Here is a 25,970-nt window from a genome sequence, read left to right as displayed (position 1 = left end):
ATTTCAATGTGGCTAGTGTGGCCTAACTAGCCAGAGAATCCTAGGTTCATTTGAGGGAGGGCATCAAGGCTGGGGAGTGTTGAAAGAATGACATACAATGTGGGTTGCCAGGATCTACAAACTGAAATCACACAGTGAACAACACAATCTTTCAATCAAGAAGATTGAAGCAAATCGTTGGAGTACATCTTTAACCACAGCACGAGAAAGAAGACAGAAGCAGGTGAATCTGAGTTCGAGGCCATCGTAGTCTACAGAGTTCCAAAATAGCCAGAGCTACACAGAGGAAGTGTGTGTGTGTGTGTGTGTGTGTGTGTGTGTGTGTGTATTGTGTTAAAGTGCCTCATTATCTTTTCTTTCTGAAAAGTGTCAACCTAGACTTTCTTTTCTCAAGAACCTAAGTCACACATCAGTGGCTAATTGGTCATAAAATGAGTGGGCATGAAAAGGTTACTCCAGCAATTTATCAAAGGAAGCTTTTAAATGCAAAAGACTTAAAGCCAGGATAAATACCCTGTTTAATTTCTTTTCCTGTCTACGGAGGCCTTGGAATTTTAGCTTTCTAAACTCCAAAGTAGTAAGCCTCTTTGCTAATGTTTACCTAATGCTAAACTCAATACAGGAAGTCAGATACTAAAGAGTAGTTACATTAGGCACAGATATTTATAAACCATCTGCTGCAAGTGACCCAGGATTCAATTACAACATCAACCCTCACATTTCATCGAACAGTCAAATTACCAGTCTAGTAGTCAAGAGTAAATTCATTCTACCCTACTGGCGCATTAGATCAGTTTGCACAATCCTAGAGGGGTTGAACTGTCTTAGCCTAGCCCTAGAGCATCAGGTCCTAAGAGGAGTATGAAGTTAGCGTACGGACATTTTAAATAAAAGGCAAACTCCAGCGTCGCCTGTACAATCGCAACCAGTCCATGCTCCCGAATTTATGAGTTTATCACATCACTTGAGAATGAAATTAAGTTTCAGTCCCTTTGAGATCTCTGAACGCACAAAGTCTGACTGCTATCGTTTCAAGGGGCTGAAGAGTGCGAACACAGCTGGAGAAAAATTACTTGGTGTAGAAATTGTCTTTTCCGCGCACCATTGGGGGCCGCACCGGCCGGGTCCCGTGCGCTGCCCTGGCGTGAGTTTGGGGGCGCAGCGGGGCCCGGCGGGGGCGGCGAGCGCGCGTTCCCCCGCCCGCTCGGCGTCGAGGCGCGAGCAGCTCAGCCAGCCTTGCAGAGGGAGCTCTCGGCAGCTCAGGGGTCCCTCTGCTCCCAGCCACAGCAGCGCCGCCTGCGACACTCGGCGGCGACGGAGACCGGCAGCGGCGATGATCGGGCTACGAGAAACTAGAGAGCACCCCAACTGCTGGAAAAAGCACGCAGGGCGACCGGGTAGGTTCCGGGACCGGGTGGACTTGAAGATGGGCAGTCCGAGGTGCGTAGGTCGGGACCCGACACCCACACGGTTCCGGGACCTGGCTAAGCGGCCGGCAGAGGGTCCAGAACCCCTAGGCGAAGCAAGCGCGTCAACCGTGCCTCAGAAGTCCAGCCTCGTTAGGGGTACCCGTCGCGGGAGGGGCGGAGGGCAGAGGGCGGGCCGTGGCCCAAAGATCAGCCGGGCCAAAAGCCGGCCTCGAGGGTAGAGACAAAGGAAGGAAAATGGAGTCGCCGAGCGCGCAGGCCTCTGTCGCCACCGCCGCCAGAGGCCTACCATGTTGGGAGGAGGGAAGCTAGCGGGCGGGCGTGGAGGGGGTTGGCCAGGCCCTGGCGGCGGCGCCGGGCAATGGCGGCGGCCGCGCCGCAGCAGGGACGGTAGAGGGAGACAAACACCCCCCGGCGGCGGCGCTGGCGCCGGGCTGCAGCCAGCGCCGACCGGAGCGGCCCCATCGTGACACCTAGAGGCGGCCCGCGAAACCTCCTCCACCCCGGGCCCCCTTACCTTCGCGCCACACCCCCCGCGGCGCCCGCTCCGCCGCCGCTCCACCGCTCCGGCCACCTGGCGTCCCCGGCCAGCTCCGCGTGCCTGCACTGGCTACTGCTGTCGCCGCTGCCGCCAAAGAAGCAGCTCCGCGCACGGTTTAATCGCTCCACAGGCTCGGACACAAAATGGCGGCGGCGCAGTGCAATGCGCCTGCGTCGGCGCTGCCGGGGCCGCGGGTGCTGATAAGGGAAGAGACGGGTGGGGGGGCCGGCCGGCGGCGAGTTGAGGGCGGGGGAGGAAAGGTGAGGGGAGGGGTTGGCGCAGGGCAGCATGGGAGGCGGCCCCGGGCGCCAACTTTCAAAAGCAGGCGCGATGGCGTCACGAGATGCGCCGCGAGTCGCGTCGTCACGCCGCACGCGCCCTTCCGCGCCCTCACCCGGTCGCGCGTGGGCTTTGCTGGCGCGGAGGCGTCCTGGTTCCCGTTGGGTGGGGCTTCCTGGGCGGAGGCTTGAGGCTTCTGGGCAATCGGATCTCCGCCTAGTTGCCCTGATTCCTTAGCTCTGTCTTTCCTTCAAAGCTGTGAAGGGCGGGAGGACTACGGTTAGCTGAAGTGAGCGCGCGGGGCTGGGCCGTGGGGTCGAGGAAGCGCCAAGTTTCGGCCCTGCCTAGTCTCCGCCCCAGCTCGGTCCAACCCCGGGTTAGTTCTGCACCCTGTCCCGCCGGCGAGTAAAACCCAGTGAGTTCCCGCACTCTCTCACTTCTCCACTTGTCCAGTGCTCAAGATCGACGGCTAAGGGGCTTTGCCCAAGGGTTTTTGGTAATCTTCCTCCCAAGAAAAGGGCCTTATAAAACCGGATGTGAAATTAAGAGAACTAGGACAGAGTCACCTCAGTCCGGAGACAGAGCAGACCACAGCAGTCGTCTTTAGCTGTATTTATCACTGTGGACGTCTATGTTTTTAAGACGGTTATTTCTATTTCTGTTCCCAGTCGGTGGTCCTTAATCTCTTCCCTCTCTTGGGAAGACCCTATTGCCAGGTGTTTTAATGATTTCCTCTCCCCCCATGGCCTTGGAATGTGACTCTGGACTGTAATCCCAATTCTCTTGCTTTAGCTGTTTGGATAACAAATGCACCTAGCAGCAAGGGAGCTTAGCTTCTTCTGCTCTATTCATATCTGTCTATGTTGTGTTGTAGGAACGCTGGCCCATTATCAACAGATATTGTTTATTCCCTCAAAAGAAGTAGAAAGTTGGGTAGTAACCCAGAAGTATGTAAAATCCAAATGTTCAAATGTCAGCAACCAATGCCGATGTATTTAAACATCTTGAGCCCATTCAACCACTTTTGAGCTTTCAGATTATGACTTAACTTAAAGGAAAGATAGAAGAGAAATTCCAAGATTAGAGGATAATAGAGAAGGAAGTGAACAGAAAATCAAGTCTAGAGTGTTGAATTGTAGAATCCAAGCCCAGAAGTAAGTCGAGGCAGGAAGAGAGGTTTCTGTTTTCAGGTGCTGAGACAGAGGCTTAGCTATTGAGTTTGTTACCTCGGAAATAACTGGAAGATATTGTGGTGACTTTAACTTGACTCATATGGACTAACTGAAGATGTTAACCTGAGTAGAATGGGTTAAAAAAGTAAACAGGAGAGTAAGGAAATGAGACAGTACGTGAAGACAACTTGAGTTTTGCTGTGGGTGGAGCAGACATTTGGGGTATGTGCAGAAGGATGTGAGGTCAGGGAGGAGTTTTGTTTCCCTTTTGGTGGTAAGAATCCAACCCAGGGCCATTCACAGGGCAAGTGCTCTGCCACTGAGTTTCATCTCAGTTCAGTGGGGATGTTTTAAAAAGTGGTAGAGATCAGGTGGAGATGGCTCACACATTTAATCCCGATACTTGGGAGGTAGAGGCAGGAAGATCACTTTGAGTTCAAGGCCAGCCTGCTCTACGGAGGTAGTTACAGAACAGCCAGTGCTACACAGAGAAACCCGTCACAAAAAACAAACTTACTAACTTGCTACAAGAGATGGTATTAATCCCAAGCATTTTAATTAACCCCTATATCAGAGGTGATGTAGGGAAAGGAACACTTGCTTGACCTCAAAGGACTGAAGTCAATGAGAGGATATATGGAGAAATGATCTTGGAAAGGAAGGTCCCATTGATTATAAGGCTAACAAAGGAGGAAACCTAAGATCTTAGTAGAACAGCCCTGCTGGGATATGGTGCCCATTTGAGGCTTGTGATCATGAGTTTAGAGTTAAACCAGATGACCCAGTATGTGCTTTTTCTCCAGTAGCGTTCAGCTTTTAAAAATGGTTGTATTTTTTTTTAATTTATCTATATGGGTGTTTTGCCTTCATGTATGTGTCTGTGTACCATGTGTATGAAATGCCCATGGAGGCCAGAAGAGAAGAGATGCATCCCCTGGAACTGGAGTTAACAGAATGTGATATTCCAACACGTGGGTGCTAAACCTAGGTCCTTTGGAAGAGCAGCCAGTGCTGCTAACCGTTAGACCACTTTTTTAACCTGCATTCAGCTTCTTGAATACAAACATTAAAAAAAGGGATATTTGGTTTCTCAATATCTGGACACCAATTTTTTCACTCTTAGCCCTATGTAAAATACTGTTTTTTAAATGTGTGAAATACTTGAAATTTTTACACACATCTCTTTTTCCCCCCTAGGAACTAAAATATTACAATTATCTCTATTTTTTAAAAGATTTATTTATTTTATTTATATGTGAGTACACTGTAGTTGGTCTTCATACACTTCAGAAAAGAGCATCCTATTACAGATGGTTGTAAGCCACCATGTGGTTGCTTGGAATTGAACTCAGGACCTTTGGAAGAACATTCAGTGCTCTTAACCACTGAGCCATCTCTTCAGCCCATCACATTTGTCTCTTATGTACACTTTAGGACTCAAAGATAAGAAAAAGATAGATTTAAAGAGAAAACTTTGAATACAGATAGCTGAGATATTTGCACTTTACATTCTCTCTACTGAAGAGATTGATGCCTGGTTCACTTTGGAACTTAGATATCAGAAACAATAATAATGCTGACTGAAGTCTAAATCATTAGTTTCTGGGATGCGGACGTAGCTCTGTGATGGAATGCTTGCCTAACATGCCCGAGGACCTGACCTGGGTTTTATCCTAGCATTATAAGTAAAAAATAAATCTTTAACCTCTCTTCAAGTACCTTCACCTGAACCTTTATCTGAGACTACCTTGGGAGTAATTAACAATAATAGTTGACATGTGGACAGATAAAGACTGTGTCTTTGGAAGGAAGGAAAAAAATGACACTTCAGCTGTTGTTACTGGGTTTGACCTCTGAGGTATCAGAAGTCAGGAATAGGGTCCAAGTAACCTTAGGACTGCTTTCTGGGAAAAAAAAAAAAAAAAGCAAAAAAACCTATGTGCTGTTCTATTAGCTGAGAAAATGCTGAAATCACATAGGAAGGAACTAAAGGATGTTTTCTTTCTTATAGGAAATCCTGATGTGTCCTACTTTGTGCAATCATTTCCAAAGAGTAAGGAAAGGAAAGCCAAACCAAAGAACAAGACATTTCAAGCTAGAAAGAGACAAGCTGAGGGGGAAGATTCATATTATGAGAGACAGTTAGGATAGTAAGAGCAGGGCCTGGGGAGTATGGCTCAGTAGCAGACTACCTAACATGTTTAAGGCCCTAGATTTAATCCCCAGAACTGAAAAATAATAAAAGCAGACTTGTTTCCTGAAATACTAACCAAAACCACCCTATGCAGAAAATTGATGAAGGAAACTGGGAGATACTTATTTATTTACTGGAGGGGGGGGGGGGTGAGCATGCTTATGTGTGTGGGTCAAAGGACAACTTGCAGAAGTAAATTCTTTTTACCTTGTGGGCCCTGGGGTTGGAACTTAAGTTATCAAGCTTGGTGGCAAATACCTTTACCAGCTAAGCCATCGTGCTAGCCCCTGTGTATTATTTTTATGAATAATTGGGATTTTGGGGGTATATTTTGTTTGGGGGTATATTTTGTTTTGTTTTGTTTTATGATAGGGTCTTGTTATATAGCCCTGGCTGGCCTTTTACCCACTTTTTAGCCTGAAGTGACCTCAAATTGAATTTATAATAATCCCTTTTATCTTTCCTTCTAGGATTACAGGCATGAGCCGCCATTCCTGGCTCATAAAGGATAGTTTTAGAATATTGTAAAATGTGATATAGACTGGAAAAAATATATATGTTTAGTATTGTTAGGGTTATCATTTAGGAAGAATAGGTTATAAGAACACCCCATTACTTTAAGAGAAATTATTACATTTTATTTATTTTATATATGTGTGCACATGCACGTATGCCAGGGTACATGTGGGGATTAGAGAACAACTTGCAGCCATTGGTTCTCTTCTGCAATGTGGATCTCAGGAGTGAAACTTAAGGTTCTCAGATATGGTCTCATGGTCTCAAGCACTCTTACCTGGTAAGTCATTTCACCATTGGAGAATGTAAGGAAGGGGTGTGTTAGTCAGGGTTCTCTAGAGTTACAGAACTTATGGAATATCTCTATATATTAAGTGAATTTATTGTGATGAATGACAGTGTAAAGTCCAAATAACCCAACAATGGGCAGCTGTGGATAGGAAGTCCAAGAATCTAGTAGTTGCTCAGTCCCACAAGGCGAGTTATTTAATCTGGTCTTCTGTAGAAGTAGGTTCGAACAGATGTGCTGGCAAGTAAGTGCAAATAGTCGAAAAAAAATGTATCTTCCTTCTTCCAGTGACCCTATGGAGGCCTCCAGCAGAAGGTATGACTCAGATTAAGGTATGTACCACCATGTCTAGATCTGAGGCTTGTTTTGTCCAACGAAAACCTCATACTCAGAGATCTCCTTGCCTCAGTCTCTTTTTGTGGCCACTATACCTCAAGATCTCCATGTCAAGATCCAGGTCAGGGGCTGGAGAGATGGCGTAGCGGTTAAGAGCACTGACTACTTTTCCAGAGGTCCTGAGTTAAATTCCCAGCAACCATATGGTGGCTCATAACCATCTGTAATGAGATCTGATGCCCTCTTCTGGTGTGCCTGAAGACAGCTACAGTGTACTCACATACATAAAATAAATAAATTTTAAAAAACAAAAAAAAATCTAGGTCAGAAACTTGTGTTTTCTAGCCTCAAGATCTAGATCACAGGAGTGCCCTCCGATTCAGGATCGTGTTTCATTCCAGATATAGTCATGTTGACAACCAGGAACAGCCACCACAAGGGTCCTTCCCAGGGGCTTTCACTTAGGCTTGTGGTCCATGGAGGTTGGTCAGAGCCTTTTAGCAGATAACTGCCCAGTTTACCATATGGTTTTAGTGATGTCACCATATTTTAGAACCTCCCTCAGCCTCTTTGGTGGGAGCAGATTCCTAAAAGTAATTTCAAATTTTTAAGGGTTGGGTGTCTGAACATGACAGATAAGCAAAGTGCTTATCTGTAAACTGGTGTCTATGCTGGCAAAAGGTGTGCTATTGTAGCTCCATGGTAACTTGGTGGTACAATACTTTATCTAGCATCTGTGAGGATCTGAGGTGGATCTGTAGTGAGACCAAATAAATAAAGTTGGCACTGTAAGTCAGCCAAGTATGGTGATGTGCACCTGTAATCCCAGCATTTGAGAGGCTGAGGCAGAAGGATCATGAATTGGAAGCCAATCTGAGCTATACATTAAGACCTTGTCTAAAAAAGGAGGAGGGGAAATCAACAAAGGAAAGAGCAATGTGTTAAAAATAGACAAGAAGCTTTGCTTTGGTGTAGGACAGTGGCTGTCAACCTTCCTAATGCTGGCATTCTTTAGCACAGTTCCACTTGTTGTGTTGACCCCTAACCATAAAATTATTTTTGTTACTACTTCATAACTGTGCCTTTCCTGCTCTTGAGAGTTGCAATGTAAATATGTGTTTTTCTAAGGGTTTTGTTGACCCCTGTGAAAGAATTTTTTAACCTCCCCCCCAGGGGGGTCAGGACCCACAGATCGAGAACCACTAGTATTGGGCCTAGGAATACATGAGAATTTTCTGTTGCCTTTGAACATATTGAGAACATGTATTAGATATGACATGATCCATCCAGTTCATCAGATTCTCTCATATTCCTCCTCCTCTTCCTCCTTTTCTCTCCTTCTCTCCCTCCCTCTCTTTCTTTTCTTTTCTTTTGAATTGACCCCAGGGCCTTGGGCACACTAGGATGCTAGAATAGCATGGTGCCTATGAACTACACCTTCAGCTCCAGTTAAGCCTTTGCAGCTCCTTGTTTGGAGCACTGGATTCAAGAAGTGCTTGTTGCCCTTGAACTTAAAAGTTTAAATGTAAAAAAAAAAAAAAAAAATGCAACATCTGGGTCTGGAGAGATAGCTCAGCACTTAAGAGCACCTGCTTATTCAGAGGACCTGGGTCAGTTCCCAGGCCCACATGGCAGATGACAGCTGCCTGTATCTCCAGTGCCAGAGTATCTGGCACCAGGAATGCATATAGTAGCCATAAGTACATGTAGACAAACACTCATGCACATTAGAAACAACAACTTTAAAAAGGGAAGAAATGGAGTCACAGTAAAAAGAATGTGAAGAAGAGGATCGTTCTAGCAGCATCTCACTTCAGCTGGATCTAAAATGCTGCAACGGTATTAATAGGTGAACAATGAGGCATGTAAGGTAAAGAGCATGGTAAGGGCATAAAATATATAAATATATCTGAGGACAGTGGGTCAGCCCGTGTCAGGCCCTGTAGGTGTGAAGCTGAACCTCATAAAATGTTTGGAAAGCTCTCAGTGTCCATGCACATCAGCTGCCAAAACAACTACTAACATTTTAAAGACATTATCTCCTGCCCAGACCCCAAGAATTTCTTCTCTTATCGATGTCTTCTTTCTTTGGACTCCTGTTCTTTACTCCTGTTCTTTACAGTCGAAATAATCGCCCTTTCAAGTACCCGAAACCCATGCTTGGGAAGTAGGTTATTTCTAGGTTTTACTCTCTGCATTTCTCAGGTATTGATTGATTAGCTTTCTGTAATGCATCACAACCATTTACAAAATACCTTAGTGACTGCCTTTTCAAATGTTCTGGGACTCTAGGTGTACCCCACCATGCCTAGCCTAGTTTTATCTTAAATTGAGGAAATGAGCTAGGTGAAGTGGTACACAACTGTAATGCCAGCACCCAGGAAGCTCAGGCGGGAGGATTGTGAGGTTGAGACCAATCTGGCCAATATTGTGAGTTCTAGGACAGGCTGGAGGGCTTGTTTCAAAAGAAACAGAAAAGGAAAAAGAAAGAAGTTACTTATTCAAAACCAGAACGAAATGCACGTGTTTCACCACACTTTTCTCAGTGTTCTTATTCTCTTACTAGCTGCCCTGGGTTCCTCCCTCCCTCCATTAGACCTCAGATAGCATTTCCTTCATCATCTTTTTCTTATTTCTCTCCCCTTTGTATATTGGGTTTAACGTGTGGCCTTGGGCACCTTAGGCAGGTGCTTTACTGTTGAACTATATCTCTAGCCCTTTTTTGCTTTTTATTTGAAGGCAGGATTCTACTAAGTTGCTGGCCTCTCTAAAATTCACTTTCTTACCCAGACTGCCCTTAAACTTTTCAGGCTCTGGTGTAGCTAAGATTAAAGGCTTCTGCCAGCAGGCCCAATTTCCAATACCATCCCTCCCTCTCTTCTTCCTCCCCTGCCTTCCCTTTCCACAGCCCCTTTGTCTCCATATGTTATCCCACCTGATTTTTAAATCCTAGGCTCAAATTATTCTTCTACCTCAGCCTGCCAAGTGCTAGAATTACAGTTGTACACTGCAGCACCTAGCTCGACGTTTCTACTTCTGTAGTAGCTCTCTGGAGATGATGCTTTCACTCCAAGGCTACCTAGTAAAGAGAAGGGAAGTGATACCTCTATCAAGAATTAAGCTGGGCTGGAGAGATGGCTCAGTGGTTAAGAGCACTGACTGCTCTTCCAGAGGTCATGAGTTCAAATCCCAGCAACCACATGGTGGCTCACAACCATCTGTAAAGAGATCCGATGCCCTCTTCTGATGTGTCTGAAGACAGTGACAGTGTATTCGTCATATATAAAATGAATAAATAAAATCTTTTAAAAAAAGAATTAAGCTCAGTACTTTGTGCCTGGTAAGCATGTGCTCTTTCACTGAACCCTTGCTCTCCTAATTCCATGTGATTTGTTTAGAAGGGACAAAAAGATTTCTGACCGGAGAGCAAGCTGGACACTACTGCTTCACCTCAAAGGAAGGGCTGTCGTCAAGACTCATCAGACTTACTTACTTGAGCAGAAAGTACTTTTAACCTCTGAGCCATATAAAAAGAGCTTTAATGATGAAAATCATGCAACCTTGGCAGACAGATAGCAGAGATATTTGAGGCTATGATTTGATAGTCTATGAATATGTCAGAACCCAGCCTCATACTCTAGACAGATAATGCTGAAGGGAGACAGGTGATGTGCTAAATTTTCAGGCTTTTCTCCACTAAACATGTGGTATTTTCATCCTCAAAATGTTTAGATGTTGCATTCTAGATAGGTGTAAGACATAAGTTGGGAAATTGGATATAGGGAGCCCAGAGCTAGACAGATTGTACGGATATCCATTTCTCAAAGACATTTCTGTTATTGTTGTCTTTTTTTTTTTTTTTTTTCTTTTCGGAGCTGGGGACCGAACCCAGGGCCTTGCGCTTGCTAGGCAAGCACTCTACCACTGAGCTAAATCCCCAACCCCCTATTGTTGTCTTTAGAGACTGAAATCCACAGTATAGCCCAGTCTGGCCTGGAACTGAAAAGAAATCCTTCTGCCTCAATCTCCCAAGTGCTAGGATTATAGGTATGAGCTATTTGCCTTGTAAGACATTTCTTTTTAAAAAGCGTGTGTGTGTGTGTGTGTGTGTGTGTGTGTGTGTGTGTGTGTGTGTGTTGTATATATGATATTTATCTTGTTTACATACATGCCTATGCCTGTGCCAGATGTTGTGGAGGTCAAAGGATAGCGTAAAGGAACAGGTTCTTTGTCCTACCGTGTGGATTACAGGGATCTGACTTGTGTCACCAGGCTTCTACAGCACATGCTTTTACCCACTAAGTAATCTCAAGAGTCTAAAAGACATTGCTTGACCACTTTCTGTGTATCTGCCTTTTGGTACCAGGGGTAAAGGGATTATATATAGCTAGGCATGGTAGCACATACCTATAGTCCCAGCATTCAGGAAGTGGCAGCAGGAAGATGGCAGGTTCAAGACCAACTTGGGCTATATAATGAAATCTTGCCTAAAACAAACCAACAAAAATAAGGAAATGCAGGCTGATCAGAGAGTAATTGCCAGGCTCCGTGGCAGACTCACTGAATTCCCAGATATATCTTAGAATCAGGTAAGTTGGTAAGACATGATCTGATTCCATTTGTGAAAAAATATACAGGATAAACAAATCTGTAGGGGCAGAAAATAGATTTCTAAATGTCTAGGTCTATGTAGGGGCTGATGGAGAAATAGCAAAAAGGGAGTAACGTTCTTTTATGGGTAGATAAAAATATTGTAAAATTTGGTCATTGGTTACAAAACTGAATATATCCAAAGCCATTAGGTTGGATGCTTTATTACAGTACTGGGGATTTAATGGAGGGTTTTGTCTGTTCTAGGCAAACACCCTACCAATAAGCTACATTCCAAGTTTGCCCACTCTTTAACTTTATTTTAAGACCTGGTCTTGCTAAGTTATCCAGGATGGACACCCACATCTCACTTTATAGCCCAAGCACTGCTTCTCCCGGAGGCCCCCAAGTAGCTGGCATTAAGACCCTTGCACTTGGACTGGAGAGATGGCTCAGTGGTTAAGAGCACTGACTGCTCTTCCAGAGGTCCTAAGTTCAAATATGAGCAACCACATGGTGGGTCACAACCATCTGTAATGAGATCTGATACCCTCTTCTGCTATGTCTGAAGACAGTTACAATGTACTTATATGTAATAAAAGATAAATCTTAAAAAAAAAAAGGCCTTTGTACTTTCAGGCATAATTGAATTGTATGCTTTATTGTTTAATTTTAAAAATTTGGTGGTTTCTTTTGTTTGAGACAGCGTCTTGATATGTAGCTCTGACTGTCCTAGAGCTCACTTATGTAGACCAGGCTGGCCTTGAACTTGCAGAGATCTGCCTGCTTCTGCCTTCCAAGTGCTAAGATTAGGGGCTGGGGATTTAGCTCAGTGGTAGAGCGCTTACCTAGGAAGCGCAAGGCCCTGGGTTCGGTCCCCAGCTCCGAAAAAAAGAAAAGAAAAAAAAATGTTTTGTGGGGCTGAAGAGATGATACAGTGGTCAAGAGGGCAAATGGTCAAGAGTTTCTTAGTTCAAGTCCTAGCACCCACATGATGACTCACAACTATCTATAATGGGATCCAATACACTCTTCTGGTGTGTCTGAAGACAGTGACAGTGTACACACATACATAAAATAAATAAACCTTAAAAAATTGTTTTGTGGACTGGGGAGATGGCTCAGAGGTTAAGAGCACTGGCTGCTCTTCAGGGGTCCTGAGTTCAATTCCCAGCAACCACATGGTGGCTCACAACCATCTGTAATGGTATCTGATGCCTTCTTCTGGTGTGCCTGAAAATACCTACAGTACACTCATACACTGTTTTGTATGGGACAGAATCTCAAGTAGTTTAGATTAGCCTTAAACTTACTGTGTAGCTGAGGATGTCTTTGAACTCCCATCCCTCCTTCCTTAGCCACTCAAGTGTATGATTACAAGCTTGTAGCACCATGTCTAACAGATTGTGCACTTTAAGAGGTTGAACCACTTAGAATGTAGGTTGCCAATAAAGCATTTTAAGAAGGGGGTTAGGGGCTGAGATGGCTCAGCAGTTAAGAGCAATGACTTAACTCTTAACTGACTTGACCTCTTGCAGAGGTCCTGAGTTCAATTCCCAGCAACCACCTGGTGGCTCACAACCATCAGTAACAGGATCTGGTACCCTTTTCTGGTGTGTCTGAAGACAGCAACAGTGTACTCACATACATAAAATAAATAAATCTTTAAAAAAAAGGGGGGGGGGATGTTGGGAATTTAGCTCAGTGGTAGAGCACTTGCCTAGCAAGTGCAAGGCCCTGGGTTCGGTCCCCAGCTCTGAAAAAAAAGAAAAAAAAAAAAAGAAGGTTGGGTGGAAAGTGAGAGCTTAGTGGTAGAGCACTTGGCTAGTAAGCCCTGGGTTCAATTCCCAGCACTTAAAAAAAAAAAAAAAAAAAAAAAAAAAAAACGGGGCTGGAGAGATGGCTCAGTGGTTAAGAGCACCGACTGCTCTTCCAGAGGTCCTGAGTTCAAATCCCAGCAACCACATGGTGGCTCACAACCCTCCGTAATGGGATCCGATGCTCTCTTCTGGTGTGTCTGAAGATAGCTACAGTGTACTCCTATACTAAATAAATAAATCTTTTTTTTAAGATTTATTTATTTATTATATATAAGTACACTGTCGCTGTGTACTCCTATACTAAATAAATAAATCTTTTTTTTTTTAAGATTTATTTATTTATTATATATAAGTACACTGTCGCTGTCTTCAGACACATCAGAAGAGGGCATCAGATCCCATTACAGATGGGTGTGAACCACCATGTGGTTGCTGGGATTTGAACTCAGGACCTCTGGAAGAGCAGTCGGTGCTCTTAACCTCTGAGCCATCTCTCCAGCCCAAATAAATCTTTTAAAAACAGAAAAGACTAGGTGATGGCACACACCTTTAATCCCAGCACTTAGAAGGTGGATCTCTGAGTTCAAGGCCAGCCTGGTCTACAGAGCAATTTCTAGGACAAAATGAAAAGATTAAAAGACTCCTATTGGCCATCCTCAGATCCGTGTGGTGCCAGCTGCTTAGTAGACTCGTCAGGGTAATTATGCACACACCAGAGGTTACAAAGGAAATACGCAATTGCAGTGAAGTGTGATTAATACAATAGAGTGGAAGTATAAGCCAAGCAGGCTTGGAAATCACTGTGTTAGCCTGGCTGGTTTTGAAATCACAGCAATCCACTATTACAAGCATTTGTTGACACAACCCAGCAAAGGTATAACTCCAAAGGGAAGTATGTCTATGTTGAAGCTTTTTAGGGGATTGGCTTGAGCAAGGCTATGTAAGGGTGAAAATAATAGATCCCAGAAGGAGTGGCTCAGGTGTAAGGAAGCCTGCAAGTGGCTCAGTAAAGCTGCAGGGCAGAGCAAGTAGTTACAGTAGAGATGAGGGTCCAGACTGGAACAGACCCAAAGGGCTTTGTGAGCCAGGTGGGGTGGGCTCGGCTCTTTTCTGTAGAGGAAAGAAGGCTTGTAGTGGTAGATTAGAGTTTTAGAAATCTTTCTGCATCCTGGACAGACAGGTCCAAGAAGTGCACAGAGTAGGCTTCGGGCTGTTGAATTTGAAATGCTTTGGATGTTCACAAGGAAGTATCCAGTCCGTAGTTGGGAGTCACAGAAATGAAGCAAAAACTGAGTCACTGACATCAGCCTCAGCATATGGATGAGAGTCCTGTGTTTCAAGAGAGTACAACTCTGTGGAGTGATATCTAAGGGCTGTCTGAGGAGGAGGAGTGAAGAGGGCAGAGAAGTAACTAGGAACATGGATAGTAATTAGCTAAGTGACTGCTTATTCAGCTACTCTAAGTCAGCGTTTACTGTATGGCCATATGTCTGGAATTATAAGTTCAGAGGCAACTGGTTCTGGATGTCACTGCAGGCCATTGCAGCCTAATTTTCTAAATAATATATTGTGCTTCCTTAAGTTTTAGAAGAGGAGCTGGAGTCTTTCCAATCTCACCTTCTCATATTAGCCACATCCTGAAAAGCTTAGCCCAGCATCCACGCCAAGAACCTTTTTTAAAAAAAGATTTATATGTATGAGTATTTTGGCTGTATGTCTGTATGTGCCTAGAGATAGTTGTGATTTTGGGAACTGAACCCAGGTCCTTTGTAAGACCAGGAGTGCTCTTTTTTTTTTTTTTTTTTTTTTTTGGTTCTTTTTTTCCGGAGCTGGGGACCGAACCCAGGGCCTTGCGCTTCCTAGGCAAGCGCTCTACCACTGAGCTAAATCCCCAACCCCGACCAGGAGTGCTCTTAACTGCTGAGCTATCTCTCCAGTCCCCCAAGAGCCTTCTATCCATGGGGGATGGGTAGTCTGAATAGTACACTTCTTTCTGAGGGGATGGAGAGAAAGCAGAGAACATCTCATGTGTCTCAGCAAATTGTGCCCACATACCAGACTCAAGATCGCACAAGGAAGGCACCCCCGCTCTGTGGGGGAGACAGAAGCAGCCCTCTTCCTATGCGCCAGCCCATCTGCTTCTCTGCCTGCATAAACATGCGTTTTCTTCTTTTTGGTTACTGCAGCTTTGAATTCATGAGAAAGAAGAGTGTGAAACAAGAAGAAAAGATAAGGTTGGAAGAGGGAAAGAGGAAAGGAGGGGAATGGAAGGAAAACCCTGCAGCCACCAACACAATAAACTGTATCCTGAACCGCCTCAGCCTAGCCCATCTTTTGCAGTGCGCACATGTCAATTTCCTCCGTGCAGAATTCTGAAGATGATGGCCAGGGCATGGCTGTGACCTAGGTGGCCTGAAATGATGAGACCCGTGTTATAGGTCTTGGAAACCCCTTTCCATTTGCCCCTTCTAGGCACAGACTTTCTTTGCCTTGATACCTGTGACTCTTGATAAATCATGAATCTCCCACTAACTGGGGCAGCAAGCTCCCAATGGTCCTGAATCTGAGTAGGGGAAGAAATGTCTCCCAAGCAGGGTAAGAAGTAAAGTGTTCTGGGACAGCTAGCTGAGCCATGCCTTCCACCATCTGACAGACAAAGACCTGCCAGTCTGACTTCAGGTTATAAATTGAGAAGAAACATCAAGTATTTGTTTGTCCTGTGGTTAATCCGAGCTTCGCCATGTCCAGAAGTCTTGAAGGGCAGAGCCTTGAGGATCTTTCCCTGACCCTGACAGATCCTCACCTGACTATACTCAAAAAGTGCTCCAAATTTCACTCTATCCACCCCATACTCAACGTTTCTCAGCTGGGACAGAAGCCTAGGTATGGCCATAGGGATCTTGTAGAAGACCTGTTTTGGAGACCAAGATTTTCAGTGACAGCCAGAACTGACCTGACTGGAATAATGACATTTTCCCATCTGTCCTATGGTGTTGTTCTGGTCCAGTCACTGCCTTCACTTTCCTAAGACTTGCCCAGCCAGGGTTTGATTCTACTTTCTCACCACTCTGAACATTCCTATTCCACCAGTGGGCCTTTTCTGTGACTTCAGGCCTGCAGGGACTCTACTGGTGGTTCTGGGACTGCCTCTGAACTAACCAGCTATGGGCGTTGGTGTGGTCTGTCACCTAATTGTTTTACCCCTGCTGATCATCCAAAAGCTGAACCCCTATCCTGCCCTGCTGTGCCAGTGTGTAAGGGCTTCTGTCGGCCCTACCCCCACCAGACTATAGTGAACTGCCAACATCCTCTCACAGGTGTTTCCTGTTGCCGTTTCTTTTGCTCAGCATGGCCTCCCCAGCAGGTGGTGGTGAGGGCTCAGGCAAAAACCTCTTCACAGCAGTTCTAAAGCTCTGGGGTAAGGATCCCCAGGGATCTGGGTCACCCCACCCCCACCCCATCTAGGCAACTGTTGACATCCAATTGGCTATCTACTGTGCATACTGCAGTGCTATCACCGTAAGTATTGGGACACTAGAATGGGCTCAAACTGGGGAGGCCTCATGTATGTCTAATCTCCTGGACAATAGAAATTATGGTAGGAGAATGGATGGTCGTTTTCTAGCCATGGGTGTTGTAACTTCCTCAGGACCTTCTTAGCAAAGTCCTGCTCTCCCACCCTCATGTTTCTCCCAAATGTCTCCCAACCTGGGTTAACAAACTCCTGTGCTTGGAGGCAGGTAAGCCCTCTCTTGGGAGTCCTACTCCCTCAACAAAGGTCTGCTGGCTGTTGGAGGGGACACAGAGTTCACAGGTTTGTTATTACAGGAAAGGAGGTGCCTCAGGGAGGGAAAACCTTGCTGTCTTGGTTCACAGGGCAGCCATCCGAGTCTCCCATCTCCCAGGTTCAGACTCCTCCCCTCACCAAAGATTTCACCCCTCTCCCCACAACCTAAAGTTGCTCCTTGAGGTCCACTGCCTGAAGAAAGCTAGCTGTCTTGGCAAAAGGGTTCATATAGGAGCCTGTTACCATTGATACAGTTCTGCTGCCCCCTGGTGGCCACCGCTCAGGCACTCCTTGCTGGCTTTCTCTTTGCTCTCTAGCCACAGGAGAGCTAGAATATTTAGGGCCTTCTCTGGGGCAGTTGCAGTTTAGATCCATTCCTACAGTTCCCAGGCTCAGCCTGTTCCCAGGCTCAGTACTAGTTCCCTTCCGTGTCTCTTCCCCAGCCCAACCCTGGACTCTGGGCTTTCTTCCACCAGGATTTCCAGGGCAAATACTAATGCAGTTGTCGCAGCTGGGGTGTGGACACAACAGTACCAGGAAGAGCACAACCAGAAGGTGTTGGAGCAGAGGCTCGGGCGTGCACCAAGCCACGTAGGAAACACATTTTGCTTTTTTATTATCTGTAAAACTCTGTAAATAAAATACAAAACCAAGGGATGTGGTGAGGCAGAGCAAGCTGACCAAACGGTCAGGCCCCTGACACTGTTTGTGGCTATGCAGAACCGGCTGGGAGGCACTTCATTTCAGGCATTCTACCAACCCCAGTGATAACAGAAGAATATATTAGATTTTCATTGATAGGAATTTGTGGGGAGAGGTGACTGGAACCAGCCCTCACCCTCCCTGCCAGTGCCTAGTGAGCCCTGAAAATGAGGGAAGGAGCACTGGGAGCTGGCAATCAGAGTTCAGAATGCTGTGCTGGCCATGCTGCTGGGCCCAAAGAGGCAGGGCAGGGCATCCAGGGACTCCTCTAGCTGGCGATGAGCAGACTGTCCTTCTTCCCCTGTTATGTACAAAAAGATAAGGGTCAAGAGTGGCCCTGGCATCTTCTGGGCCTTCCCTTCCCTGGCATTACCTCACCCCACACCCAATAGCCAAGATCCCAAATCCCCTTAACTTGTGTCTCCCACTTCCCGGTCTCACCACACTGCTGGAGGCTCTGCCGGGCAGCTTCCCTCACAGCTTCTGTGTCTGTTTGACACAAGTACACCAGGGGCTCAATGCCCTCAGGAGCCTATCGGCAAACAAAATATTGAGGCATTGAGACAGGTTCAGTATAACAAGTAGAAATAGCCCTGGAGGGAAAGTGTTAAGCAGGTTGGCAGGGAATCACCTTGATACAGCCCAAAGCCAGGCACCCGGCCACTCGAGTCTGCACATCCTCATCCTCAAGCTGGTCCAGGAAGCACAGAAGAGCCTGGAGACGGTGGAACAGCAGATTTAGACACTGGGAGCCCTCAATCCTAACCTTACCTACAGGAAAATCCTGCCAAACTCACCCTTTCCCGGAAGACAGGACCAAGTGACAGGCTCCGAAGCTGGGTGCTGACAGCAGCCATGACTTTGCTATTGCCGTGGACCAGCAGGGAGCTAAGAGCCCGAAGCCCATCCTTCCTCAGGCGCCCCTCTGGGGCTAACCTTAGAGCCTTCAGCACAACTGCCTGGTCATCGGAGTTCAGGTTCTGTACCAGTAACACTAAAAGTAGTGGGGGAGGGGTGCTTTGTTCTCATCATCTCAGCATTCACACCCTCAGGACCACCCATGAGACCAGAATCCCGTGGCCAGGGCCACTGCCTCACCCTCCTCTGCGGTCTCTGTCACATAGGCTTCCATGGAGGGGCTGTCCAAGACTTCTACATAACTCCAGAATTGGAAGATGGTGAGCTGCTCCCCGGGGCCTGAGTGGGGCCTCCTGGGCAGCTTCTGCCCCAGAGCATCTTCCAGGAACTTCACACACACTGCAAAAAACAGTACCACAGCCTGAGCTGGAACAGACCCAGGCTTCTAAGGGGTCAGAGAACGCCCCATTCTAGCTCATGCCTAGGGACTCCTTGTCCACACTCGGAGGACAAGCATTTTCTTCAGTGCTCGATTTGTCAGTTGGTGTGGGCTAATGAGGACCTCCCTAAGGGAGCTGAGATGGAAGGAAGGGGCAAGTAAGTAGGCAGCCCACTCACTCACCAGCCTCGGCTAAGCCTGGCTGGCGCAGGGAAAGACGGGCACCATACTGGCTGCAGAAAGTGAGGAGCACCTGCTCCACAGGGCAGAGGAAGGGGTTGAGTCCCTCTGTACACTGGTCCCAAAAGGTCAGGAAACCGGGCCGAGAGGCAGAGAACTGTACCACTGTGAAGGATGAGAAAAACCATCAGCAACGGAGCAAACCAGGCAGGAGGAGCAGAAGTAGTTAGGCATGAACACCAGATGTACATCAAAGCCCAGGCCCAAGAGGCCTTTACCTTCCTGGGCAGATGTGACAGCATTTCCCCACAGCTTGCTGTGCTCACACACTTCCTGGAGCACTCGAGCTTCCCTCAGCAGCCGTTCCAGGGCCCATGCCTCCTGGCAGCGCAGGGGCCCAAATGTGCCCAGTTTCTAGAGGACAAGTGATGCCAAATAATTTAGGCTTCATGGCAAGGGTTGGGGAGGATGGGGTCGGGGAGTACAGATCCCAGCATGCATTGGTAGAGGCTGAAGTAGTAGTAGTATAAGAGGTATTACATTTGACAGGCACCAAATGCCAGGACCCTGGGGCATTGCAATATAGAACTGAGAGGTTTAGAAGGTTGGATTGGAATGCAGGGCTCCTTGGGGTAAGTGTTCAGGAGTCAAGGGGTGGGGTGAGGGGGGATATTATCCCCTCACCAGCAGGAGGCAGCTGCAGTGGTACAGGTGCTGGACCAAGGTAGCATCCAGGGCTGAACACCCTGTGCTTAGACACTGGGCATTTGATGAGTCTAGTCTTTCCTCAGCCACAACCTCTGGGCTGCTTGTGGGCCTGAGAGAAAAAAAGAATGGAATCAACGTCGCCCCCCAAGAGCACACATCACCTGGTCACCAGAGTTTATTTTTATTAAGCTCCTCCCACCCTGAATGGAAGAACAATACGAAGAAGACACAGACAAGTTAATGGAGAACAAGGCGGTAACCAGCAATGAGTAACATGGATCTTTACAGTCAGTCTACCAAAGGGGCTGCTGGGCCCGAGATGGGCGGCAGTAAGATTGCAGGCGGGATGGTCTGTAAAACGTGGGTTGTGAGGGACGCAGGGCTTGGGACTGGAACCTAGGAAGTCGTAAATGGAGGAGGGATCGGGTGCGACTTTCAATTCTGAATCGGTAAAATCTATTCCAGGAATGAGAGCTGGGCAGCCGGGGCCTCCGGGAGAGTCGGGGTCTTGATGGAGGGGGCTGATGCTGGGGGACTCGGGGTACATGGAGAGGCACTGAAGGGGCTCCTTCACAGGGTAGGTCCAAGGTGAGGTCAAGGGAAAGAAGAGAGGCAGGAGGCTCACAAGCTGATGGGGATGTGCAGGGCAGGCGGACATTGCTGAGATGAGCAGGGTAGCCACAAACACCGGGACAGATGGAGTTGGTAACATGGGCATCAAACATACATGAGGTATACAAGGAAAACAATAGCTACACTGACTGGCACAAGCCCATCCTCATGTATTCTACCTGGCCCCACCTGACCAGTTCTCCTCTCTCTCCCAACCCACCTGCTTCTCCTCTGCCTTACTTTGCTCTACCTCTTCCCCTTCATCTTTCCCTGCCCCACCAGGTTCCCAGTCTTGCCTTGCCTGGCCGCCTCACCTGTCCCCAGGACTGTCATTGTCTTCATCTTCATCATCATTGAGGAAGCTGAAGCTCTCCAGGGCATGCTCCACGGTGATGCTAAGACTGGAGGCCCGGCTTCGAGTCAGGCCTTGCCTCTGCTGGGATTGTAAGGAGAATCAGGGCTACTGCCACTGGTTGGCAGCTGTCCCTGTGGGCCTCAGCCCAGCCCAGCCCAGCCCAGCCCAGCCTCCTTACCATGAGCAGACTCTCCAGCCGAGTCACCTCCTGCTCCAGGCCCTGGAGCTCAGGGAACTGACCTCGATAATCATCCAGGGCAGCCATTAGGGTCCTGAGAGCCTCTTCGAGCCTTCTGTCCCCAGCTCCTCCAGTGGCTTCAGGGACTGGGGCTTGAGCAACCAAGGCCAGGCTAAGTTCTGAACGTTGGGGTTCAGGGACTATGGATGACGGAGAGGAACTTGGGCTCTTAAGGATTTGTTCTAGCGAGTCTGGGGCAGGGCTTGTGAGGGGTTTTGGACCAGAGGAAGCAAGACTCGGAGAAGAGGTGCAGGCTGCTGTGGGGTCTGCTTTAGTGTAGGGAGTAGAGGTTGGGTGACTACAAGGCCGTGCTTCAGGGCCTGGGACAGAGGGTACTGCAGAGGAACTGGAGATTATAGCAGTGTCTACAGAAGGGGAGGGGCTTACAGTTGTAGAAATGGGACTTGTAGTGGTCTGGACTGGGCCCACAGCACTAGTGGTATGAGTTGACATCGTGGCTTTTTGAGTAGGACTAGTGGTACTGTGGCTGAGGCTTGGAGTAGCATTGCTGGGGCTTAGAGCAGCATTGCTGGGACTTACAGTGGTATGGGTGGGACTTGGAGTGCTATGTGTAGGGCTTACAGTAGTGTGGGTAGGGCTTGGGGTGGTGTGAGTTGGGCTTGTGGTAGTCTGGATTGAGTCTGTGACACTGGGGATAGAGCCTGTAGAGGTGAGGGGAGAGGGCATGGGTTTGTGGGTAGAACCTACAGTGGTGGAAGTTAGGCCTGGAACACTGTTGATCGGGCTCACAGCACTATATGTAGAGCTTGCCATAGTATGTGTGATGCTTGGCAACTCAGAAGAGCCAGAGTCTGTGGCTTTGTGAACTAAGTCTAGCTGTGTAGATGAGGCAGGGTCTATAAATGTGGGGGCAGGGCCAGCTGTACTTAGGGCAGGACTTGTGGCAGAACGGCCATTGTCTGCAACAGGAGGAACACTACTGACATGCTCCACATGGGTGGACTCTGGATATACAAGTGGGCTAGGCCCTGGGGCTGGGCATTTTAAGTCCACAGCTTCCATGGCCTCAGTCAAGGCAGCATCCACGCTGGCTTCACTGATGTGGCTGAGAGTCCGACTGTAAGGGGCATGCCCATTGACCAGGGCTGGGGTCAGAGGTGGCTCTTCATCCATGGAACCAGAGGAGAGGCTCTCTGGCCTTCGGAAGGTAACTTGGACAGGCAGGGGCTCAGGCTGTTGCACCAGAGGCTTGGGAGTTGATGAGTATCGAGCAGTGCCTGAGAGCTGCGGGCTGGATGAATCATCAGAAGATTCGGATGACAGGGACCATGCTGTCCCATTCTCTAACTCCTCCTGCCGCCGTAACATGTTCTAAGAGAGAAAGAAGACTTCAGGGTCACACCAAAAAGACCCAGGGAGATGGTAAGATCTGGGGCCTGCACTTTGACTCACATAAAAAGCCTGCTCCCGAAGTGAGGGTGTATCTGGTGGACTCTGGCTATATGTGGAAAACCGCTTGGTGACTGTGGAAGCTTTGTTGACTGTAGAAGCAGCTGAAGGCTGGTCATCCTTGTCAAAGGGACTATGAAAGGAAAAGGATATTAGTTACTCCAAAACCTTCCCTTGCCCTGCCCTAAGCCCTTCAGTCCTACCAACCTCCATATGACTTCTAGGCTGAGCTTGATAGTGCCGAGATCATTGATATCCACAGCCACAACCTGGGGCAGGGCGGCAAACAGGTCCTTGGTCTCACAGGAGACACTGCCCACGACTACATGGTTAGCCAGTCCTTTTAATTCTGTCACCTGTAGCCAAGAGTGCATGGAGAGGTCACATGGGTGTAGGGGCTTCTGGACATTCAGAAATCTGAATTTGCATATAGGTTATAAGACAGTCACAGGGTCATGAGGACATGCAGGTTACTTGAGGATGAGAGCTCTAGGGACCATAAGGTCATAGAGGCAATCTGGGAGCAAGAGTATCGTGTAAGCCAAGTAGGTATGGTCACTGATATTATAGGTTCACAGACTTAGGAAACTAAGTATCCAAAGGTCAGAATATCATAAGGTCTCAGTACCAAAGTCATGAGGTAAAGGAGTTACAAAGTTGCTTTCAAGGCCTACAAAAAGAGGGCTATGGGAGTTAAAGAGGTCATGGAGTCACATCTACATGGACATAGAGCTATAAAGGGACTACAGGAATGGGAGAATGACACAAGGAATCCACAGGATAACAGGGTTCACAGGAGTAAGCTGTCTTATGGATCTGGTCAGAGAAATCACCTTGATAGACAGGAATTCTGTGAGCAGAGGAAGAAAGACAGTCTCTTCACTGTCCCACACTTGCTTTCCACTACTCTCTATTCGGCCTCGTAACTTCCAGCGCTGGCGGCCGTATTTCATGCAGATCTGGGGAAACAGACAGGATGAAGCAGCTCTTGGGATGGTAACCCTTCCATCCCAGCTTTCTCATGCACAGCCTCATACCTCATATTGATCGCCCACACACAGCCTGGCGAACCCAGCCAACCCTGGGCACAAAAGGAGAAGATAAGCCATGCTGAGGACCTTACGCATACCCACTCCTGCCTCTCTTCTGCTTCTACAAATCAGTACCTTTCATCCGGAGATGAAACTCGCCCAGCTGTGCCTCCAGCTCATTCTCCAGAAGACACATGCTCTGGGAAGAGGTTTGGGGAGTAAGAATGTGAGGGAATGAAGAACTAATCTCACACCAGCCCACACCTTGTGGCTCTGTCACAGTGGCCCTCATCTCTCACCTCTGTATACTCTCGATGGCCTCGGGTGGCCTCAGCCAGGCTGTCTCGGGCCTCTCGACTCCCTGGGGACCCAGTGCTATAAGCACGAACCATGTTGTAGGCACCATCCCTGAGACGCCGCTGGACACAGTATGCTTCATACAGCTCATCAATCTGGAAAGGTTACAACAGGGTAGCAGGAGGGGACTCACCACTGAGAACCACAGAGGTTGGCCATGGTGGACCTTCCCTCTTCTCCATGATCTCCTCCCAATGCCCACTCTGCATACATGCTGCACATGTACCTTACTGGCATGGAATTCCAGTCGTCGAAGAAAACGTTCAATGGACTTGACTTGCTAAGAGAGAAATGAGTCAGAAAGAGTGTATCTCAGGACTCTCTCCTAGCCAACTCCCTTCCAACACTATTCTACATGCAAACACTTACCTTATCCAAGTCATACAGGAATCCCTACAATGGGAAATAAGAACAGATACTTAGAAAGCATGAGGAGGAGCCCAGGAAGGTAACTGCCTAGCCAGCTATTCTTCAGTATTCAACAGACATGTTCCCTTCTTTGACAGTCCTCTTCCCAGGAAGAAGGAAGCACCCTGGCCCTCTCCTGTGCACTGCAATATAATCTCTTGCTGTGTTGGGAAAGACCTGAACTCTCCCACTGGAAGCTTGTAAGATACTGGGTCTTAAACAGAAGGTACACTCCAAAGAAGTTAGGATAGAAACACCTACTAGCTCACCCCTGAACACAGTATCATACAAGGTTGTTTTGCCCAGCCCCTCACTATAGGGGCATCAGTCCAGGGCATCTCCTGTCATTACTCACTAGGCGGGAATTCCTCTTGGACTCCTTTATCTGGCGCTGGAGCTTCTCCTGCTCTTGCTGATGCACTTCCAAGTAGGCCCTGGGGGAGACAAATGACAAGTCAACTTATCCAGCCTCTCGATTTGGCAGGGTGCAAGGCTAGGGAAGATTCAAACTTGCAGAGAGAAACCTATGTGGAATCTTGGGACACTGAATAAAAGAGGGGATTGCTTACGTCAGTCCCCGCTTAAGAGCAGCATATACCAGGTCCAGCCTCTCAGGCTGTGGCACCTTGGGGGCTGGGTGGGCCACAGAAAACATCCTTGACACTCGGGAGAGCACTAAAGGCTTCCGTTGAGGCCCTGGTGGGCTGAAGACCGTGAAGTTCCTGAAGAAGAAAGCGCCTTTAGAAAGGGGTCAGCAAGAATCCCCCAAACCCTCACTACCCTAGTCCAACCCCATCTAACTCTCTCAACCCCATTAATACCCTTGTCGCGTACCTGGGCCCGCGCTCTTGGCTGCCGAGGACGCCTGCGAAGGACTGGCTCCTACTGACCCGGGCGCTGAGCAGGCGGCGCTGCGGCCGCACCGACAGGGACATCATGGAATGAGTTCGCGCGGGGCTCCCTGGGGGTGGCGGGGGTGTGTGTCCAGCACCAATCGGGTCTCTGAGGCCCCCTTCCCGTGACTGGGTCCCAGGGCTGGGGCAAGCCCTCCCTGGTCGCCAGGTACAGCTGCCCCAGTGGGTTCCAGTCTTGGCAGTCTCAGCCTCATTGGCCCCGCGCTAATGACAGGGCAGAGGCAGGAGACTCGGCCTCGGACTCAGCGTGGCCTCTGCAGGCCCCTACTTCCTGCGGAGGTGCGGGCTCCGCCTGTCGCGGGGAGGAAGGGGGGGTCTCGTGAGGACCCTCCTCCAGCTGGGAAGGAGCAGGAAAGGGGCGGGACGCGCAAAGAATGTGCGGAAGCGCCTGTTTACCCGGGGGCGGGGCGGCATCCCCAGCCCTTTCCCTGACCGCCTCCCCACCCCTGTGGAACGAGGGGGTACCACCACCCCGGGAAGCCGTGGGAGGTCATGGGGCGGGGCACGTGTTCGGATCTCAGTAGAGCTGAGAGGCCAGGCTGGTGCAGGTTTGGCTCGTATAACCCACTGCCCAGTGTAAACACTGCCCCCAACTCACGGCAGACTCGCAGGCGCCTCGACGCCAGCGTCCTCCCGGGTGGGAGGGAGCCCGGGGATTCCCGGGATTGGGGGTGCCGAGAATGAAGTGCCCCGCCTCCTCCACTTTTCTATAAACCTGACTTGGAAACTGAGTCATGAACTCACGGTTCTTCCCTGCCCTTGGAGGGAAGGAGTCCACGGCTAAACCCCCACCCAACCTATTCCCAA

General features: G+C 48.3%; 2 protein-coding genes and 1 long non-coding RNA gene across 13 annotated transcripts in view; 1 reads left to right on the top strand and 2 right to left on the bottom strand.

Moving 5' to 3' along the window:
• Nucleotides 1–2,353, bottom strand: part of Ctcf (CCCTC-binding factor) — a 49,536-nt gene extending 47,183 nt beyond the window's left edge. For 4 of the 5 annotated variants that reach the window (XM_006255536.4, XM_039098033.2, XM_039098034.2 and 1 more), the window contains exon 1: nucleotides 1,945–2,353. The gene's annotated coding sequence lies outside the window, so the exon portion shown is untranslated. 5 annotated transcript variants of the gene reach the window in all.
• Ctcfl2 (CCCTC-binding factor like 2) lies at nucleotides 1,171–16,478 on the top strand. Of its 2 annotated transcripts, NR_176815.1 has the most exons (3): nucleotides 1,171–1,397; nucleotides 6,707–6,750; nucleotides 15,351–16,478. It is a non-coding gene; the product is annotated as a CCCTC-binding factor like 2 (long non-coding RNA). The 2 variants fall into 2 exon arrangements; NR_176816.1 differs by lacking the exon at nucleotides 6,707–6,750.
• Nucleotides 16,479–17,507: 1,029 nt separating this feature from the next.
• Ripor1 (RHO family interacting cell polarization regulator 1) overlaps nucleotides 17,508–25,970 on the bottom strand; it is a 28,877-nt gene continuing 20,414 nt past the window's right edge. For 2 of the 6 annotated variants that reach the window (XM_063277922.1, XM_006255474.5), the window contains exons 2-22: nucleotides 25,084–25,210; nucleotides 24,819–24,971; nucleotides 24,605–24,683; nucleotides 24,211–24,234; nucleotides 24,068–24,121; nucleotides 23,784–23,936; nucleotides 23,620–23,683; nucleotides 23,491–23,534; nucleotides 23,287–23,412; nucleotides 22,661–22,809; nucleotides 22,457–22,586; nucleotides 20,984–22,375; nucleotides 20,765–20,886; nucleotides 19,815–19,947; nucleotides 19,409–19,544; nucleotides 19,134–19,295; nucleotides 18,752–18,910; nucleotides 18,451–18,647; nucleotides 18,285–18,368; nucleotides 18,095–18,185; nucleotides 17,510–17,954 (exon numbers count right to left, since the gene is read on the bottom strand). In XM_063277922.1, the coding sequence (XP_063133992.1) occupies nucleotides 17,857–17,954; nucleotides 18,095–18,185; nucleotides 18,285–18,368; nucleotides 18,451–18,647; nucleotides 18,752–18,910; nucleotides 19,134–19,295; nucleotides 19,409–19,544; nucleotides 19,815–19,947; nucleotides 20,765–20,886; nucleotides 20,984–22,375; nucleotides 22,457–22,586; nucleotides 22,661–22,809; nucleotides 23,287–23,412; nucleotides 23,491–23,534; nucleotides 23,620–23,683; nucleotides 23,784–23,936; nucleotides 24,068–24,121; nucleotides 24,211–24,234; nucleotides 24,605–24,683; nucleotides 24,819–24,971; nucleotides 25,084–25,210 (3,677 nt within the window). In that variant the 3' untranslated portion in view covers nucleotides 17,510–17,856. Of the gene's footprint in view, nucleotides 18,186–18,284; nucleotides 18,369–18,450; nucleotides 18,648–18,751; nucleotides 18,911–19,133; nucleotides 19,296–19,408; nucleotides 19,545–19,814; nucleotides 19,948–20,764; nucleotides 20,887–20,983; nucleotides 22,376–22,456; nucleotides 22,587–22,660; nucleotides 22,810–23,286; nucleotides 23,413–23,490; nucleotides 23,535–23,619; nucleotides 23,684–23,783; nucleotides 23,937–24,067; nucleotides 24,122–24,210; nucleotides 24,235–24,604; nucleotides 24,684–24,818; nucleotides 24,972–25,083; nucleotides 25,211–25,970 lie in introns of all 6 variants that reach the window. The other 4 variants (XM_063277924.1, XM_063277921.1, NM_001100660.1 and 1 more) reach the window with 3 other exon arrangements.

Source organism: Rattus norvegicus, chromosome 19 (genome assembly GCF_036323735.1).
Source record: "Rattus norvegicus strain BN/NHsdMcwi chromosome 19, GRCr8, whole genome shotgun sequence".
Lineage (NCBI taxonomy): Eukaryota > Metazoa > Chordata > Mammalia > Rodentia > Muridae > Rattus > Rattus norvegicus.
This window is presented reverse-complemented; position numbering and strand designations above follow the sequence as displayed.